This window comes from Neopsephotus bourkii, unplaced genomic scaffold, assembly GCF_033783945.1.
Source record: "Neopsephotus bourkii isolate Nb327-2 ecotype Australia unplaced genomic scaffold, CSIRO-AGI_Nbou_v1 NB_372, whole genome shotgun sequence".
NCBI classification, from domain to species: Eukaryota; Metazoa; Chordata; class Aves; order Psittaciformes; family Psittacidae; genus Neopsephotus; species Neopsephotus bourkii.
The window spans coordinates 516,813-533,106 of NW_026900878.1; the positions used below are offsets into that span (position 1 = coordinate 516,813).

At 42.2% G+C, this 16,294-nt stretch overlaps 1 protein-coding gene across 7 annotated transcripts in view; it reads right to left on the reverse strand.

Annotated features, from left to right (window-relative positions):
- The window catches only part of SYNE3 (spectrin repeat containing nuclear envelope family member 3), a 59,883-nt gene that overhangs the window by 20,799 nt on the left and 22,790 nt on the right, over window positions 1-16,294 (reverse strand). For all 7 annotated transcript variants that reach the window (XM_061348881.1, XM_061348882.1, XM_061348879.1 and 4 more), the window contains exons 2-7: window positions 14,171-14,328; window positions 11,120-11,292; window positions 10,384-10,693; window positions 5,214-5,375; window positions 3,599-3,943; window positions 791-927 (exon numbers count right to left, since the gene is read on the reverse strand). In XM_061348881.1, the coding sequence (XP_061204865.1) occupies window positions 791-927; window positions 3,599-3,943; window positions 5,214-5,375; window positions 10,384-10,693; window positions 11,120-11,292; window positions 14,171-14,314 (1,271 nt within the window). In that variant the 5' untranslated portion in view covers window positions 14,315-14,328. The remainder of the gene's footprint in view (window positions 1-790; window positions 928-3,598; window positions 3,944-5,213; window positions 5,376-10,383; window positions 10,694-11,119; window positions 11,293-14,170; window positions 14,329-16,294) is intronic.

Sequence of the window (16,294 nt, forward strand, 5' to 3'; positions counted from 1 at the left end):
TGCTTCTCATTCAACATCGCCTACTAGTTAGTTTTCAAACTGAAATTCTTTCCCATAACGACCTATAACCCCCTTCCAACAGAACAGTATACTGCGCACTCAACAGAGGAAGATAAGCTTGGATACAGCAAAGAAACTGACCTTTCTTTTTCCTTAAAAAAAAGTTCCTTCCTTCTAGTTTGCAAAATTTGCTGCAGCTTCCTTACTTCCTGATTCCAGGCAGCCTGGAAACGGAAACGCTTAAGTCTAGGGAGAGGCTAAACTTTCAGAGTTTCCAACCCAAGGCAAGTTGAAAACAGGAATCATGCACATATGCTGGCAGGAGAAAGAGAATAAACTCTGCCAAATAATCGTTAAGGCTGATGAATCACTACCATAAAGTCAACAAGGGAGTGTCATAATTCTTCTGAACCGTTTACTGCTACAGCTCTTGTCCTGAATTTCTAGTTGCTGTCATAAAAGGTAAGCAAAATACATAAATTATTATTATAAAATGCTAAGATGATCAAATTAGCTGCCAACAATCTGATTTTCTTCAAACCATACACAACATTAATGATGCAAGATCATTGCTTGAAAATAGCCAGCACCCTACAGCTCCTAGCAAATGACTAAAATTATAGGTTTACTGCAATGTGGAGGCGGATGTAATTAGCAGAAGCCTTTCTTTTTCACCAGTCACCTACAATTGGATGGCACATTACCTTTTTCTTAGGTCCTTGTTAATTATTTCAGTGTCTGAGAGGCAATTCCTCCCCACCCCCCCTAGCATAAACAGACTTCCCATTACCTTTGATACTGCTGTATTGCAGAGACAACACTCTCAGTGTGTGGCTGCACATCTTGGGAAAACCGTAGCAGTTCCTTAAGCTGAGCCTTCAGTCTCTCGACATTGGACTCTTCTGCAGCCAGAGCTGCTCTTGTTGCCTTCATCATAAAAACAATTAATAGATTAATGGTCAGTGAGAAACTTATCATGAGCCAGCAGTGTGCGCTTGCAGCCCAGAAAGCCAACCATATCCTGGGCTGCATCAAAAGGAGCGTGACCAGCAGGTCGAAGGAGGTGATCCTGCCCCTTTACTCTGCTCTCCTGAGACCTCACTTGGAGTATTGTGTACAGTTCTGGTGTGCTCAACATAAAAAGGACATGGATCTGTTGGAACAAGTCCAGAGGAGGGCCACGAGAATGATCAGGGGACTGGACTACCTCCCATATGAAGACAGGCTGAGAAAGTTGGGGCTGTTCAGCCTGAAGAAGAGAAGGCTGCATGCAGACCTCATAGCAGCCTTCCAGTATCTGAAGGGGGGTTATAGGGATGCTGGGGAGGGACTCTTCATTAGGGACTGTAGTGACAAAACAAGGGGTAATGGGTTAAAACTTAAAAAGGGGAAGTTTAGACTGGATATAAGGAAGAAGTTCTTTACTGTGAGGCCAGTGAGGCACTGGAATGGGTTGTCCAGGGAAACTGAATGCTCCATCCCTGGTGGTGTCCAGGTTGGACAGAGCCTTGGGTGGCACGGTTTAGTGTGAAGTGTCCCTGCCCATGGGAGGGGGGTTTGAACTGAATGATCTTAAGGTCTTTTCCAATCCTCACTATGCTATTACACCTAATTTAGTGTCTGGCACATGTAAGAGGTAAGAGATGAGGCTGTCTCTCAGGGTATTCACACATTCCCGTTCTGCTGCTGCCTTTTTTTCTGGTTCTATGGAATACAGACTTTGTTAAAGCAGAAAACATTCTCCAGAACAGTTTTGCTCCTGCAAGCTCTCTCTCTTCTCTTCACAGTGCCTAGTCTCTGCACCTGATCTGCAAGTTTCACTGAATGAATCACAAACAGGTCCAGTCTCAGCTCACTGATTGCAGTATAAAACATGAAACGCATTTTTGGAGCAGACTTAACTGCATCTGTTTGCATGAATAGGTCTTTCCCAAAGACTCATATATACAGCATGTTGATTTTAGAGTGCTTTAGGTCAAGAAATGAACAAAAAAAAAAAGTAAATATAGCTGGACTGAACCAGTCAGCTTTTTGTGGATCCTTTTTTTGCATATAGAATCATAGAATAGTTAGGGTTGGAAAGGACCTTAAGATCATCTAGTTCCAACCCCCCTGCCATGGGCAGGGACACCTCGCTCTAAACCATATTACCCAAGGCCTCGTCCAACCTGGCTTGAACACTGTCAGGGATGAAGCATTCACCACCTCCCTGGACAACCTATTCCAGTGCCTCACCACCCTAACAGGAAAGAATTTCCTCCTTACATCCAATCTAAACTTCCCCTGTTTAAGTTTTAACCCATTACCCCTTGTTTTGTCACTACAGTCCCTAATGAAGAGTCCCTCCCCAGCATTCCTATAACCCCCCTTCAGATACTGGAAGGCTGCTATGAGGTCTCCACACAGCCTTCTCTTCTTCAGGCTGAACAGCCCCAACTTTCTCAGCCTGTCTTCATATGGGAGGTAGTCCAGTCCCCTGATCATCCTCGTGGCCCTCCTCTGGACTTGTTCCAACAGATCCATGTCCTTTTTATGTTGAGCACACCAGAACTGTACACAATACTCCAAGTGAGGTCTCAGGAGAGCAGAGTAAAGGGGCAGGATCACCTCCTTCGACCTGCTGGTCACGCTCCTTTTGATGAAGCCCAGGATATGGTTGGCTTTCTGGGCTGCAAGCGCACACTACCTGCTCATGTTCATTTTCTCATCGACCAGCACCCCCAAGTCCTTCTCCACAGGGCTGCTCTGAATCTCTTCTCTGCCCAGCCTGTAGCTGTGCCTGGGATTGCTCCGACCCAGGTGTAGGACCTTGCACTTGGCATGGTTAAACTTCATGAGGTTGGCATCAGCCCACCTCATAGCAAGTCAAGGTCCCTCTGGATGGCATTCCTTCCCTCCAGCGTATCAACCGAACCACACTTTTCCTAGCTAGCTCTGCTTAGTTCGAGACATATAAATTGCAATGAAAGGCATTTTGAGAAGAGATAATAAATACAAAAACAGCCCTCAAGAGGAAATGAGTGGCAAAGATTCTTATCTACGTTATGCATGACAAACTTTTTGCACTCATTTTTGCAACAGATTGATTTTAGTGTAAATACTGGATTACTATAAACTTGGGGACTTTATAGGACTAAAGATATCTCTGCTGGTAAAGGAATACAGGAACATACCTTACACAGATGAAAGAAAAATATAGAAATAGTCTTGCCAAATACCCCAAAATAGATGTATATGTGTGTGTGTATGTGAATTTGTATATACGGTCACACAGTATTTTCTTGCCTTTTTTTTAAGTAGGGCAAATTATATTGTTTGCTCTGTACTGTGCTCTTTTTGCATGTGGTCCCTTCAAACTCAAGACAAACTCCAACACATGTTCCAACCCTGCTCCCTCTGTGCTGAGTGAGATAAAGTCTAAAATAGTTGATTCCACTCACTATTCACATTTTCCTTGGTCTGTTTCATACACAATCATACTCTTTCCTTACCACCTTTAATCAGTGGAACAGGCACTTGTTGGATGTGACTATTCATGCTCAATCTATGGCTGCCTTTGATCCTGCTTGTTTTAGACATACAAAGGATAACAACTTACGTTGCATTTTCTCCACAGGGTTACAAACTCATCTTCAGTCTTTTCCCCTTCCCCAGGCTCTAGGTGATTTTCTAATTTCTGTAAATATTTTCTCAACACCTTGATGTCTGCTTCTAACTGTCTGGCTTTGGACTCATAGGCACTTTCTGACTCCTGGATCTTAAGCAATCTCTCCTCCTCCTCACTATGCAGCACTTTCAACTTCTCCAAGGCTTTTCTCAGCATTTCAAGTTCATCCTTCATTCTGTCAGCTCCAAGTGGGGAGGTATTCTCAATCACATTTGCACACTCATTTTCAAGTTGGTCTAATTTCTTTCCACCACTCCTAATGTTTTTGGCAATTTCCTGCAGAAAGAAGTTAAAGATTAGCTGCAGGGATGGGAAACTGGGGGAAAAGCTGAAAGCAGTAGAGAAAAAAAAAAAAAAGACCGCCACTCCTGTTTGTACATATTTTGTTCTTCCCTTCTTATTACAAAGTATGTTTCTTTTCAAGTGACCAGAAACCAGGGTTGGTAATTCGCTTGCCTTCTGAGTACTACTAACTACCACGATTCTGAAAATATTGGCTTGGTTTTCATAAATGCTTGTTATCTGAGGTCCCTGACAAAGACAACAGGAGCTACAGGCACTGAGGAATTCTTACAGTCAGATCTCTGAGAGATTTAAAGCTAAAGAGTACAGGCAGTGGCACCAAAATATCAGATACTGTTCTCAAAACTGGTATGAGTATCACCAGCTCTGAACTCTCAAAACCCATGAGCCTTCAGGCTTTATTTGGATCATGATTACCAAATATCACTCATTTAAACAAGTTTAAAGGGCAAGATTCTCAAAGAATCATATAACCATAGGAAATGAGGCTTTATGAAGAACAAAATAGACTAGCCTGTGACTTTACAGTTGGAAGAACCACATGTACTAACAGTTTAAGGACCTGATACAACTCTTCTTCCAACCCATGTTAAAATCACACCTTATTTCATTTGTTTAATTCTTTTCTCAAATGTTACTGTCCTCGAACAGGCAGGGGTCACCAGTATCGAGGCCATATTGCTGAAACTGCAGCTGCACTGGGCAGGGCACATCTCTAGGATGAAGGATCACCGCTTCCCCAAGATTGTATTGTATGGTGACCTTGCCACCAGTTGCTGCAAGCGAAGTGCCCCAAAGAAGAGATATAAGGTCTCCCCGAAAAAATACCTTAGCCTTGGCCATATTGCCTACCATCAGTGGTCCACCTTGGCCTCCAATCGGGAGACTTGGAGACACACCATACATAATGCCATTGACTCCTTTGAGAACTCACACAGAACTAGCCTCGAGGAGAAAAGACGACGTAGAAAAAAATCACGCCCCACCTATACCACCCAAGGAGACCTTTTGCTGTGCTTTTTGCAGCCGGATTTGCCTATCCCACATTGGCCTTTTCAGTCATCAGCGCGCTTGTAGTAAGCATAGGTAAAGCCCTTCCCAAATCTTTGTTCGCGAAGTCAAGCCATGAATGAATGAATGAATGAATTCTCATGTACACTCTTGTGTGGTTTGAGAAACATATAAGGGCATAAAGAAAGAACACACAATCCTAGCTCCTTGTTAGAATTATACTTTTAAGGACCTTCAGTGCTTTTAACTTGTCCTCTGCCGAATACTCGGTTGCTTCTCCAATGCAGGAGTTTAATCTTTCCGTCACACCATTCAGCCATGATTGAAACCGGTTGACATTAGCGCTGTACTGCTCATGTTCCTTGGTTATCTTTTTAAGCAGGTTCACTCTGTTCTGTAACAAGACACATCACAAGCTGTGAGGACAGTGCTTATTTGTCTCTTTTTCCTTTACATTGTAACACAGAATTTATAAACAAGAGTCCCTTTCTATAAGCCCCGACAGCTCTTGGCCTCCAGAAGAATTCAGAATTCATCTCAAGAAACAGAACACAAAAGTATGTAAAAGCTTGTCCCCATTTGGGTCATGCTGTAGGCTTTCAACGGCTAGTCTCCAATAAGACAAATTGCAAGGTCCTCTTAGGTGAATTTCTAACCCCTCCTTGTATCTCACTAGAAAAACAAAAAGAGAGAGAAGTCAGTTTCTGGTTTTTGCCTTGTTTTTTACTTACTCTTTTACTTTTACCAAGCAGTTGTTCCCCATGCTGGTTAAAAATAAAGATGAGCACACAACAGACTTACTTTGCCCATCTCTCAGAATGAAAATAAGAGAGACTGTACTAGGGGCATGTGTACACATTGTTTTAAAATGTTCATCATTTAAGCAGGCTCTACTACTGGTCACTTTTACATAGACTGGGAACTTTCATACTTATTCAACTAGCAGATTACAAACTATCCTGTGATGATATTACAGAGCCTGGAAGCAACTTTAAGCCTATGGGAAGCAGGTTTCCTTTTCTGAGTTACTGAGTGTGCACCCTTTAACCAACAATTCCTGAACTTACAGGGGCTGAGGTGCCCCCTGCTGATCCAGTCTGGCATCCTTGCAACAAGACAAGAGTCACATTTACCTAGGCTATCCCTGTTTGTCAGCTGAAGCTTAGGTCTTGCTGAAGAAAATTTTACACAAATCACAGTTAATCCTGCTCTGTTGTTTCACTAGTATAATATCTAACCTGAAATTACTTCCTATGAAATCAGAATAATTTTTTCTTGCCCTTCACCAGTTGGCATGGGGAGCAACTGCGGTACACTATGGTTACATTAGTAAAAAATTGTTCCTTGTGCAACCCATTTAGTGCTTGCAGCACTACTGAAAGGCTTTGCTGTTACACACAACAGGCTGAGTTTTATTCTGCATAATGTGGGACACATCCCATGCTAGAGCTTCACTCTAGCTGCCCTCCACAGAGAGCAGGGTGATAGCTGCAATGGTGGACAGAATTTCAAGCCCACTCTGCATTTCACTTGTCTCTGTGAGGCCCTGGGCATGTCATCACATCTGCCAACCTGCCTGAGGTGGCAGTGGGCCATTGCCATTCTGTCAACATCTCTTCATCCAGGCCAACAGAGGGGCAGCATGAACATCAGTCACCATGGGATCTCCCATGTGCTGTGGAATGCCAGTCCACGTGGAACTTTGCCCTTCCTCTTTGTGACAGGTTATGCCTGTGGTGCAGTACAAAGCCACAAATGGGTGGCATAACACCAGCCTGTTTTCCACACTGCCACTGCAATCTCCGCTGACTGGTACAAATCCAGAGTGACTCCCTTAAAGTTAGTTGACTTGCCTTGGTACAAAAGAGGGACAGCTAAGGGACAACTGATTCCCATGGAGGATGAAATACTGCCCACTTATTAGAACCTTTAATAGCACCATCTATGCAAACATGGGTTTAGATGAGACCAAAAAGCAGAATTATGACTGTAGACTTCTGTGGCTAAGATGCATATAGCAAAACACCTCACATGTTTGCTACATCCCCTTGCTTTGATTCTCAAATCTGCAGAAGTGCATACATGTTAAACAATTTGCACCTTGATCTCATGTTAGGGAGATCAATTTTATAGCAGTGTAAATGGGCCAAAAAAGTGAAACAAGTCAGTCCAAGCTTATGCATTCCAAGGAATCAGGTTGATTTGTTGCACTGACAGAAGCTCCAAAGAGAGTAGGTCAGGATAACAAAGTGGAGCTATTATTAAACTCAAAAGTCTTGCATTAATAAATAAAGGGTTAAAAAGGAAGTCGAAATGACTCACCCCTGCCCAGGCTATTCAGCTAAAACAAAGGAGCACACAGTTTGGACACTGCTGCTGGCCTGTGAGGTCAAGGAAGAGATGCCATGGATCTAGACAGACTGTGCTAGCTGTCAAAAAAACAGGCTTACAAAGAGCTGGCTGGGTCCCACCAGCTCTCCCAAGAGGTTAGGCAGGGAAGTGATGGAAAACACCACTTCTGTTAGACTAGCTGATCAGGGAGCAGGACAGTGTTAAACTCAATCTCCACATGCATTTAGTTAATGTGAGGAGACATTAAGCAAGCACATGGCCCTGGAAAGACAGCACTGACAGGAAAATAATCGGTTTGCCATGAGCTGCAGAGGAAGAGGTCAAGGCCGGGCTGGACAGAGCCTTGGGTGACATGGGTTAGTGTGAAGTGTCCCTGCCCATGGCAGGTGTTTGGAACTAGATGATCTTAAGGTCCTTTACAACCCTAACTATTCTATGATTCTATGAAAGCAGAGTACTCCAGTACTCAGAAAACTCCTGTAGCCCTTCCTGGTGCTTTTAGTCTTAGCTCTAGGGTACATAAGGGTTGGCATTATAAATATCTAGGTTTCAGTTAAGAGACAACACAAACTGAAATTCATTTGTTGTGCTCAGACATATTTGATATATTTGACTAAATATGAACATATGGTATATCATAACTTTTCTTACCATCTTCAGTCATTATTTATGCTAAAACCCACAAGCATCTACCTCTGCATACTGTTACTTTACTAGGCAAGGGAAAGCACACAGGAAATGGCTTCCACATCTAATATTCCTGTCAATGTAATTAAAAGCAAATTATGGGCTTTTAAAATTTGGGAATGATAAGGACACATGTTAGCACTAAGGAAAAAAAAACAGCCTCCACCATTTGCTCATACCAGAGAAGCAATGTCACAGGCAAACCATTTAAGAAACACTGTCCAAGAGCCTGCCTTCTGATAGAGTTGGACAACTGCACAGGATCTAAAAATGCTCTTCAAACACGAGTGCAACCTACAAACACCAGTCAGCCTCCTCTGGGAGGCAGCTCAGGCATTTAGCTGGCATCTGCGAGTCACATTTAGCCTGGCCTCTCATTATGTGGGGGGCCCAAACAATTCCCTTACAACTCTTTTGTCTCTTCCATTCAATCCTCCCTCCTGTTGGAAGAGGTAGCAGGGTTTCTCTAACAAGTGTTACGCTTTCCAACATGATTCCCAAGGTGCCCATAACCTTGGCATTAGCTAATGAACTCTACATTTACTTCAGCTGCAAAATTCAAGGCTTTCCAACTCTCTTTGTTCCACACCACCTGAAAGAGGGATTTCTTAGCTGGATTCTCTCACTCAATTCTTCTATGAAATGTGGTATTTGTAACCAATGCCAAAGAAAAGCTTTTCCTAGCGTCTCAGTTAGCAGGAGACATAAAGACATATTTTGTCTAAGTATTATGAGCCACTTCCTGATCTTATTTACACCAGCATGTATCCAAGTCAGTTAGAGAAATTATACTATGTAAAACCAGTCTCAAAGAGGTCACATTCTGGCTCTGAGTATTCAAATGACTTGTTTGAAAGAACAGCCTTATTAAACTAGTTAATGACTGTCTCCTGCTTCAAAACCAAAGACAAATCCTGATTAGAAGGGAGTAAATGAGAATTTTAAATGGCAATCCAGATAAACAACACCTGAATTCCCAGGAACTTTCTTATTTGTAAATCCAGTTGCCTTGTAATCAAGAGATCTACCTTGAAAACTAAATCAGCACTGGAGCTCAGGTCTGTCAGTGGTTTTACATCCTTTCTGTGCAGTTACAACATTTCCAAATATATTTTGGTTTTTGGAGAGACTTACTAAGAGTTCTATCTTTATGGCTAAAGAATACCTGAATTTCATGCTCACAGAAGATGCCAGCTCAGGAGGTTTTTCACTGTTTGGGGGTTCAGGCTGTTTTATTTAAAAAGTATGTGTAGAGCAAGCAAAGCAATGGCACAAGCATCCCAATATGGTGTTCTTCCAGTGTTATCTGAAGCTAACTTTGTACAACAGCAGCTGGGGGGGGGGGAAGCATACATCACTGTCAGGTTTCAGTTCTGAACTGGGGTGTAGGTGTGGGAACAAATAAAAAGCAGCATTATGACAGAGGCAGATAGCAGAACCAAAGTAATGAAAATTACCTGTATTTGCACCAGGTAATTCCAGCCTATGGAATTCCTGGAAGCCACTGTGAGACAAAAACTAGATTTTGATCTCCAAATGCTTGGGATAGATGTGTCTGTCTATTTCAGATATCCTTTTGAAGATTTCTACTGTATAAGCTAGTAAAAAACTGAATTCCCCTCACCTGCAGATGTCTGCTCCTCAGACATGCCACGCGGTCCAATCCTGTCTTTACCCAAGTTTTAGAGTTGAAAAGTATGATCCTTACCTGGAATCTTTGCCCAGCAATAGGGTTAAAGGAAATCACTGGCACTGAAATATGAACCAGGATGTCTTACACCAGGGTATCTAATAACTGTTCAAGCTGGAAGGTTAGCATCAGGCAAGAATTAGTATCTGTGTGCAGTGAAAATCTTTCAGATTACTGGAACCAGCTAGCTGAGCTCAGTGTTGGGCCACAGCTGATTACCAGCTCAGTGTTTCCCAGTTCTGCAAACAGGGAGTGCAACTCAGGATCTGGACTAATGCTACTTCCTCCAACAAGGGTGTGTGCACGCAATATTCCCTGGCTCCAGGAATGGGTACTTTTCATCTGGCTATACAAAAATTCACTAACATGTTGAAAGATGAGAAATAATTAAAAATTTATACAGATTACCTAATCCAATATTCACTAGGCCACAGCAAGAAGCTTGCAGTTACAACAATATTACTATAAATCACAGTGTAACAGCATCACAATTAAAAGCTTATCTTGGAACATGATGACTTTTACAAACAGTCCACTGACTGAAAGAACAGGGGTGCTCAGTTCTGTTTCTTTTTGCAGTACTACCAGGTTAGCCACATCACTCAAGAAGCAAACAGCAAACAATACTGTATATTGGTGAAAACTGAACAGCTCCCACTCTTTATAGGTGTACCTCAGCTTGCTCCCTGATTTTTTCATATTCCACCTTCATTTTCTTCTGAACATCCTCATCAACGCTGGAGTCACCTATCCTGCTGAACAAGGAAGCAGCTTCCTCTAGCAGTCTTTCCAGCAGGACTGACTGATTTAAGACATCATTCAGCAGAACCTGAGCGTGGCTCAGCTGCCACTGCTTCTCCTTTAAGCCAAGCTGCAACTCAATGTCAGGCTCCAAGGTCACACTCATGTTGTGAATCCATGTGTAAAACTCATCTTGGGCTTTCAGGTATTCATTCCAGTGCAGCCACACCCACTCAATACGGCTGTTGGGAACAGCAAGAGAGATGAGTTAGATGAAATTATGATGGGTGCAGTAGAGATTGGCAAGCTCATAAAGCCTTGAGAGCAAAGGACATGGTTCTCAGCAATTTTAAGCTGCTCTGATCTCAGAGGGTCCAGATTCACTTCTCAGGGCCTCTCTACTCTGTGGAGAAAATATGCTGTACAGGGCCTCTGTGCCTGGCCAAACTCATCATTCCAGGCCATGAGGTGGACGGGGCTGTGAAAGCAGAGAGCACCGAGGACCCACTGACCCTCTCTTCCCACACTGTCCCACAATATGCTTGTGGGACTGGGATTAGCAGTGATCGCTATCTACAATCCAGGCATCAGAGAGAGACAGGAAGCACTTTATGAAAGCACTGGATGAGACAATTGCCTCAGTATAACAGAAAGTACGTTTGTCTTACCTGTGACAGTGAGTAATGTATATGGCTGTCTCTTCCCACAAGGCTTTAATGTCTTTCAGTTTAGACAGTATCTCATGCTTCTTATCCTCACTGATGCTGCGAAGGGCAGCATCTGCCTTCACAAGAATCAAGTCAATTTTCAAGCTGCCTTCAGGTTCCAGTGCACGTATTTTCTGTAAGAAAAACAAACAGGACTGAAAGCATGAAAAGAAAGCAAGTATAAATTGACGAAACTTAAACTTTGGGTTTACCCAGGAATCCTAAAGTCCCTGCTGCAAAACTTCTCCTGAAAGGAAAGTATGAACTTTTCTTCAGATTTGTTTCTTCTTAAGCATTATAAGGGACTGAATTTAATTCAAAACCATGCAGCAGTTGAAAAATATTTAACTACAAAACCCAGGTCATTGTCTATCAAATATCTGCAGCTGTATTTCCACTGCTGTTACAGTGTTATAGCACTATGTTGCCCCATGTCAGTTGTTCTCTCCCACCTGCCAGAATGTAGAGGCAATTTCCACAGGGGCACACTGCATCACCTCAGTTTTAAAGACTACTATAAAAATCATGAAACATATTAAAAAGGCTTCCTACTGCAAATAGAAGTTGGCTCAGAAAACAAGCCAAGAGAAATTAAGTAGTGGAATTTTCTGCTACCAAATTTTGCTTTTACCCTAAATTGCTAAGTTATGGTGAAAACATGTATCTTACATCAATTGGAATGCCAGGAACTGAAAGTTAATCCATCTAATTTTAAGTACACTCTTCTCCTCTACCCAGAGATGGAAAATTCGTACAAGTTCTGTACAATGCAACAGATAATTAGGTCCCAATTTGGATGTCAGCTTTCAGTGTCACTTTATCCAAACTTCTAATACCATCAGATTACCTTTTTTTGCTGTTTTTTTCACAAACTCCTGGCAAGTCGTACTTTCAAGTTTGAAGGAAAAGACTTCTACAATTAGAACACTGAGAGATTCAAAACCAGCAGCTTTTGGAAAGATTAGGCCTATGGGATTTGCTCAAAAAGATCATGGCAGTTATTGCTAAGCTCAGACCAAATCACAGGCCTTTGATTTCCAGTTTCACATTCTAGGAAAAAAAATGTTCTTCTTGCATGTACACAGCACATCTGCATGTGATGCTCAAACCAGTGTCTGGATGAACTATCTACTATGAAAAGTGTGATTAAAAGAATCCAGGAAAGCAGGGCAAAGGGTAGGGAAGAGAATGAAAATAAATGCCATGGCTATCACCTGACAGGAAAAAATTAGGAGTAAAGCTGTATTCCAAGCTTGACATTTTTCCAACAGGTTAAAGCAAATATCAGCCAGAGAGAAAGCAGTGGCTGTGCACTTTTCAAATCTGTTTTTTAAATGACTGCTATCTTTGGCTGGCATTTCATTGATGAATTAACAGAAAATAAACAACAGGAAGAAAGCATTAAAAAAAAAAAAAGAAGAAAAAAAGAAAAAAAAGCAAACCAGATGTAAAAATGGAACTGAAAAAATGATTGCTACATTTGAAAATAGCCAATAGGTGAAGCAGCAAGCACATCACGAGGGCATGTGAGATGGACAGGGAAGCCAGGCCCAGAAAGGAGGTGGGATGAGGGAGCAGGAAGTGGATAAGGTACAGACAGGAAGAGAGAACAAACACTTGCTACTCTTTAGAATTATGAATTCCCAAAGTCTGAATAGAAAAAAAAATCTTCTAACATGATTTTTTGCTTGTTATAGGCCTCCTTCAAATCCTACAGAAGTCAACAGGCTTCAGTTCAGGCCATACTAAATCACCACAAACCTCGAAACCTTACACCTTGTTCTCTCTGCCATGAATGCACCCCTTTTGCCAAACTACCACTCTCCTACTCAAGTTCCCGTGTTTCTTGCATATTTTTTGAGACTGCAAATATCAGTTTCCCAGACAAAAGAAATGAGTGAAAATCATTTAAGAGCAGAAATAAATCTATAGACCAAGAGGAAATACTTCAGATTTTTTATAACTGACATGCAAGTCTAGCCATCATCCATCACTCCTACAAGTCTCTACATTATGAGAGAGGCAAGATCCAGTGTTCAATGAGCCACAGTTAAGGAAAAAGGCTGAAGACATGTAGGCCTCCAATGTGGATCTTTCTGGAGTTTTTAAACCTCAGAAGAGAGACTCCAAACATGAGAAGACACACAAAAAAGAAAGACTTCAGGGTAATTATGGGAAAGATTTGGCCATACACATACTAGTTTGAATTAAAGGTAATACAAGTATAAAAATAGTTTCAATGTTAATCACAGACATACCACCACTCCCTCATGAATGGTAAAGATGGGACAAACAAGATTGTTTTTTTTTTCTGAGATTATGAGACCAAAATAACATCTAATGAAACTGAAGTTAATGAATGTGAAATCACAGTAAGAAAGCAGGCGCAATCTGCAACGGGATCTCTGTGAGAAGAGTTACATAAGAGTCTAAGTAAAATCAGAAAAAAAATGAAAACATTTACCTTTTCATTAGACAGATTATTAAGGGGTCCTGTAAACCCTTTAATCGTCAGGGTTTATGGAAAAGGACAGGGGGATTACTCTAGAACTGCTCATTAACAGGACACTGCAATCTTCCTCCATCAGTGACAGAGTCCTAGAGGAGATGGAACACTAACGTGATCTAATTCTCTCAGACTATATGCTGGATTTCTGCAAATCACTCCTAATTGCAAGCAGGAACGCAACTATTTCAGATTTAAGCATGATCATAGGACAGTGTAAATATTTTAACCTGCCAAACCTGCTGCTAGTTTTCCAAATCAATCTGAACAGCTTGAAAGCCTGTGATATCGAATTGCCATCCTCTTTTTCTACGATGCCTGTAAACATTTTGCAGGTGGAAAAATTAGGAATAATACAGATGTAAACCCATCCACACAGGACAAATATTCTAGCAAGCAGGGGCAGCTAACAGTTTTCCAGCTAACACAGAGTTCACAGCAATAAATGCTGTAACAACAGTAGCAGTGACAGCCACCTCTGAAACACTACATCACTCTTCCCTTACCTCAGTCTCTCTCAGTCTGGCTTCTAGGGCAGATCGAGGTCCCTTGGTGTTGTCATTGATACTCAGTCTCTCTTGGATGGCCTTCATCCATGCTTCTGCATTCTCCACACTACTGTCAAATTCATCCTGTAGCTGCTGAGTCATTGCATTTGAAGAAGCTGAAAGGATAAGAAACAGGAAAGTAAGTAGGTTTTGGTTAAGACCTAAGCAGGAATGAATTCAAGGCAATGTAAAGGAGCAGGGGAGAAAATCTAATGATGTTGTGGGTTTCCTTTTTAACAATAATACCAAAAAATTTAGCAGTATCACAATTCAGTCGACCACAGAGAAGACACACACACTGCAGCTTTCCCAAATGAAAATATACCAGGAAACAAAAAGAAGGTGGAGAACTGTGGGAGGCTCCACTACAGTAAACAGATTTAATTCAAAGCTTTCAAATGAGATTAATCTGGTGTTTGTGGTATATTCCAGATTGGCTGCACCAATCACAAAACACTTAATGTTTCTCCTAGAGTCTAGTCAGTGCAAACTCTCCCTATGCCCTTCCAGGCGCATGTACCGAACACCTAGTACCAGACTAGCAAAGTCATTCAGCACATGCTTAACTTAAAGGTATATAAACCCTTAAAGCTGGTGAGATCAGGATCAGGTGCTTAGGCTCCCAGTTAACTGGTTCTGCTGAGACCAGAGACAGGTTATCTGAATGCACATGCAGTGAGTCTGGGACACATAGACGAGAACTGGCCAGCAACTGCCCAAACCAACCAGTCACAAACTGTCACATGGGAATATTAGCATTGATGAACTTTTTCTTTTGCCACCTCCTCTTTCATTCTATACCAAGATACAAGCTTTTCATTTTCCCCTCCCTCTGTTGTTGCTCCTTCCCAATCAGCAGGAGGGTATGATGCTCTGTTGCTCTGCTCTTGTCCCTTCTCTCTCTAGAGTGTAAGCTCTCTGTTGCCCAAATGGCCTCCTCTGTGAGTGTACAATAGAGGACAGCCATCCTATGCACACCCTTGGGAACTACCACACCAAACTAATAAGGATGAAACATAACAAAGCTCCCTGTAGCTCAGCTCCACTGAAGTTAACAGAAAGATAGCCATTGACATTAAGTGGGTTTGAATCACATCCTACAAATACCACCAGCCAACCCATCAGTGTCTCTTGTAAATTATTCTTCCTCTTTTTTATTCATGACTGAAACATTTTTTGCAGCACAAAGTCTGAGACTTAATTACTGATCCCAAGTTTGTTGCGCAGAATTCAGTTCCACAGCAGCCCCCTCAGTTTCCATGAAACTTATTCATGTGGAATAAAGAGCTCAGTGCGATAGGCAGAGCACAGCTCCTGGCAAATCTGGACCACTGGTGTTTTGTAACCATTTTAACTCTTGGCAGCTTGGTCTTTACAAGGGAGATCCATCCTTCTGCCCACTTCCCACCATCCTGCCAATGTTCCTGCTCATAAATTAAAAGGATTTATGCAATATTAATGTCCCTCCCCTATAGCTCCCAGTGCATTATTTTCCACATTAGACCAGAGGAAACAAGGTATTAGCGTTCACAACACTGATGTCTGGCAACAGAAACAATCCAAATTGCTGCTTCCCAGCCATCAGCAGGCTTTATATGCAACAGATACCAGAACAGAGCAAGAGAACTGCACCTACAGAGCAGCTACTGCACTACCCACAGAAATTATTGGAGCAGAGGATGGGTCAGACCTCCATGCAGACAAGCGCATTTGCATGGAAGAGCAAATTCCTCCCCAACTGAGAGATGTCAGCTTTAACTCACAGATCCTGGAGTTCAAGACCCTCAGGACAGTAAGAAGGGCATGCAGCAAGCTCACTTACTGCCCTGGTCTTCAAGAGAGCAGACTTAGGTCTCTTTGGGAACCTGCTCAGTAAGTTTCCATGGGATAAAGCCCTAGAAAGCAGAGGGGGCCAAGAATGCTAGCTGATATTCAAAGATCATCTGCTCCAAGCTCAGAAGTGTTGTCTCCCAACAGGAAGGAAATTGGGCAAGAAGGCCAGGAGTCCTCCATGGATGGATAAGGAACTGCTGAGAAAACTCAGAATGAAAGAAGCTTATAGGAGGTGGAAGCGAGTACAGG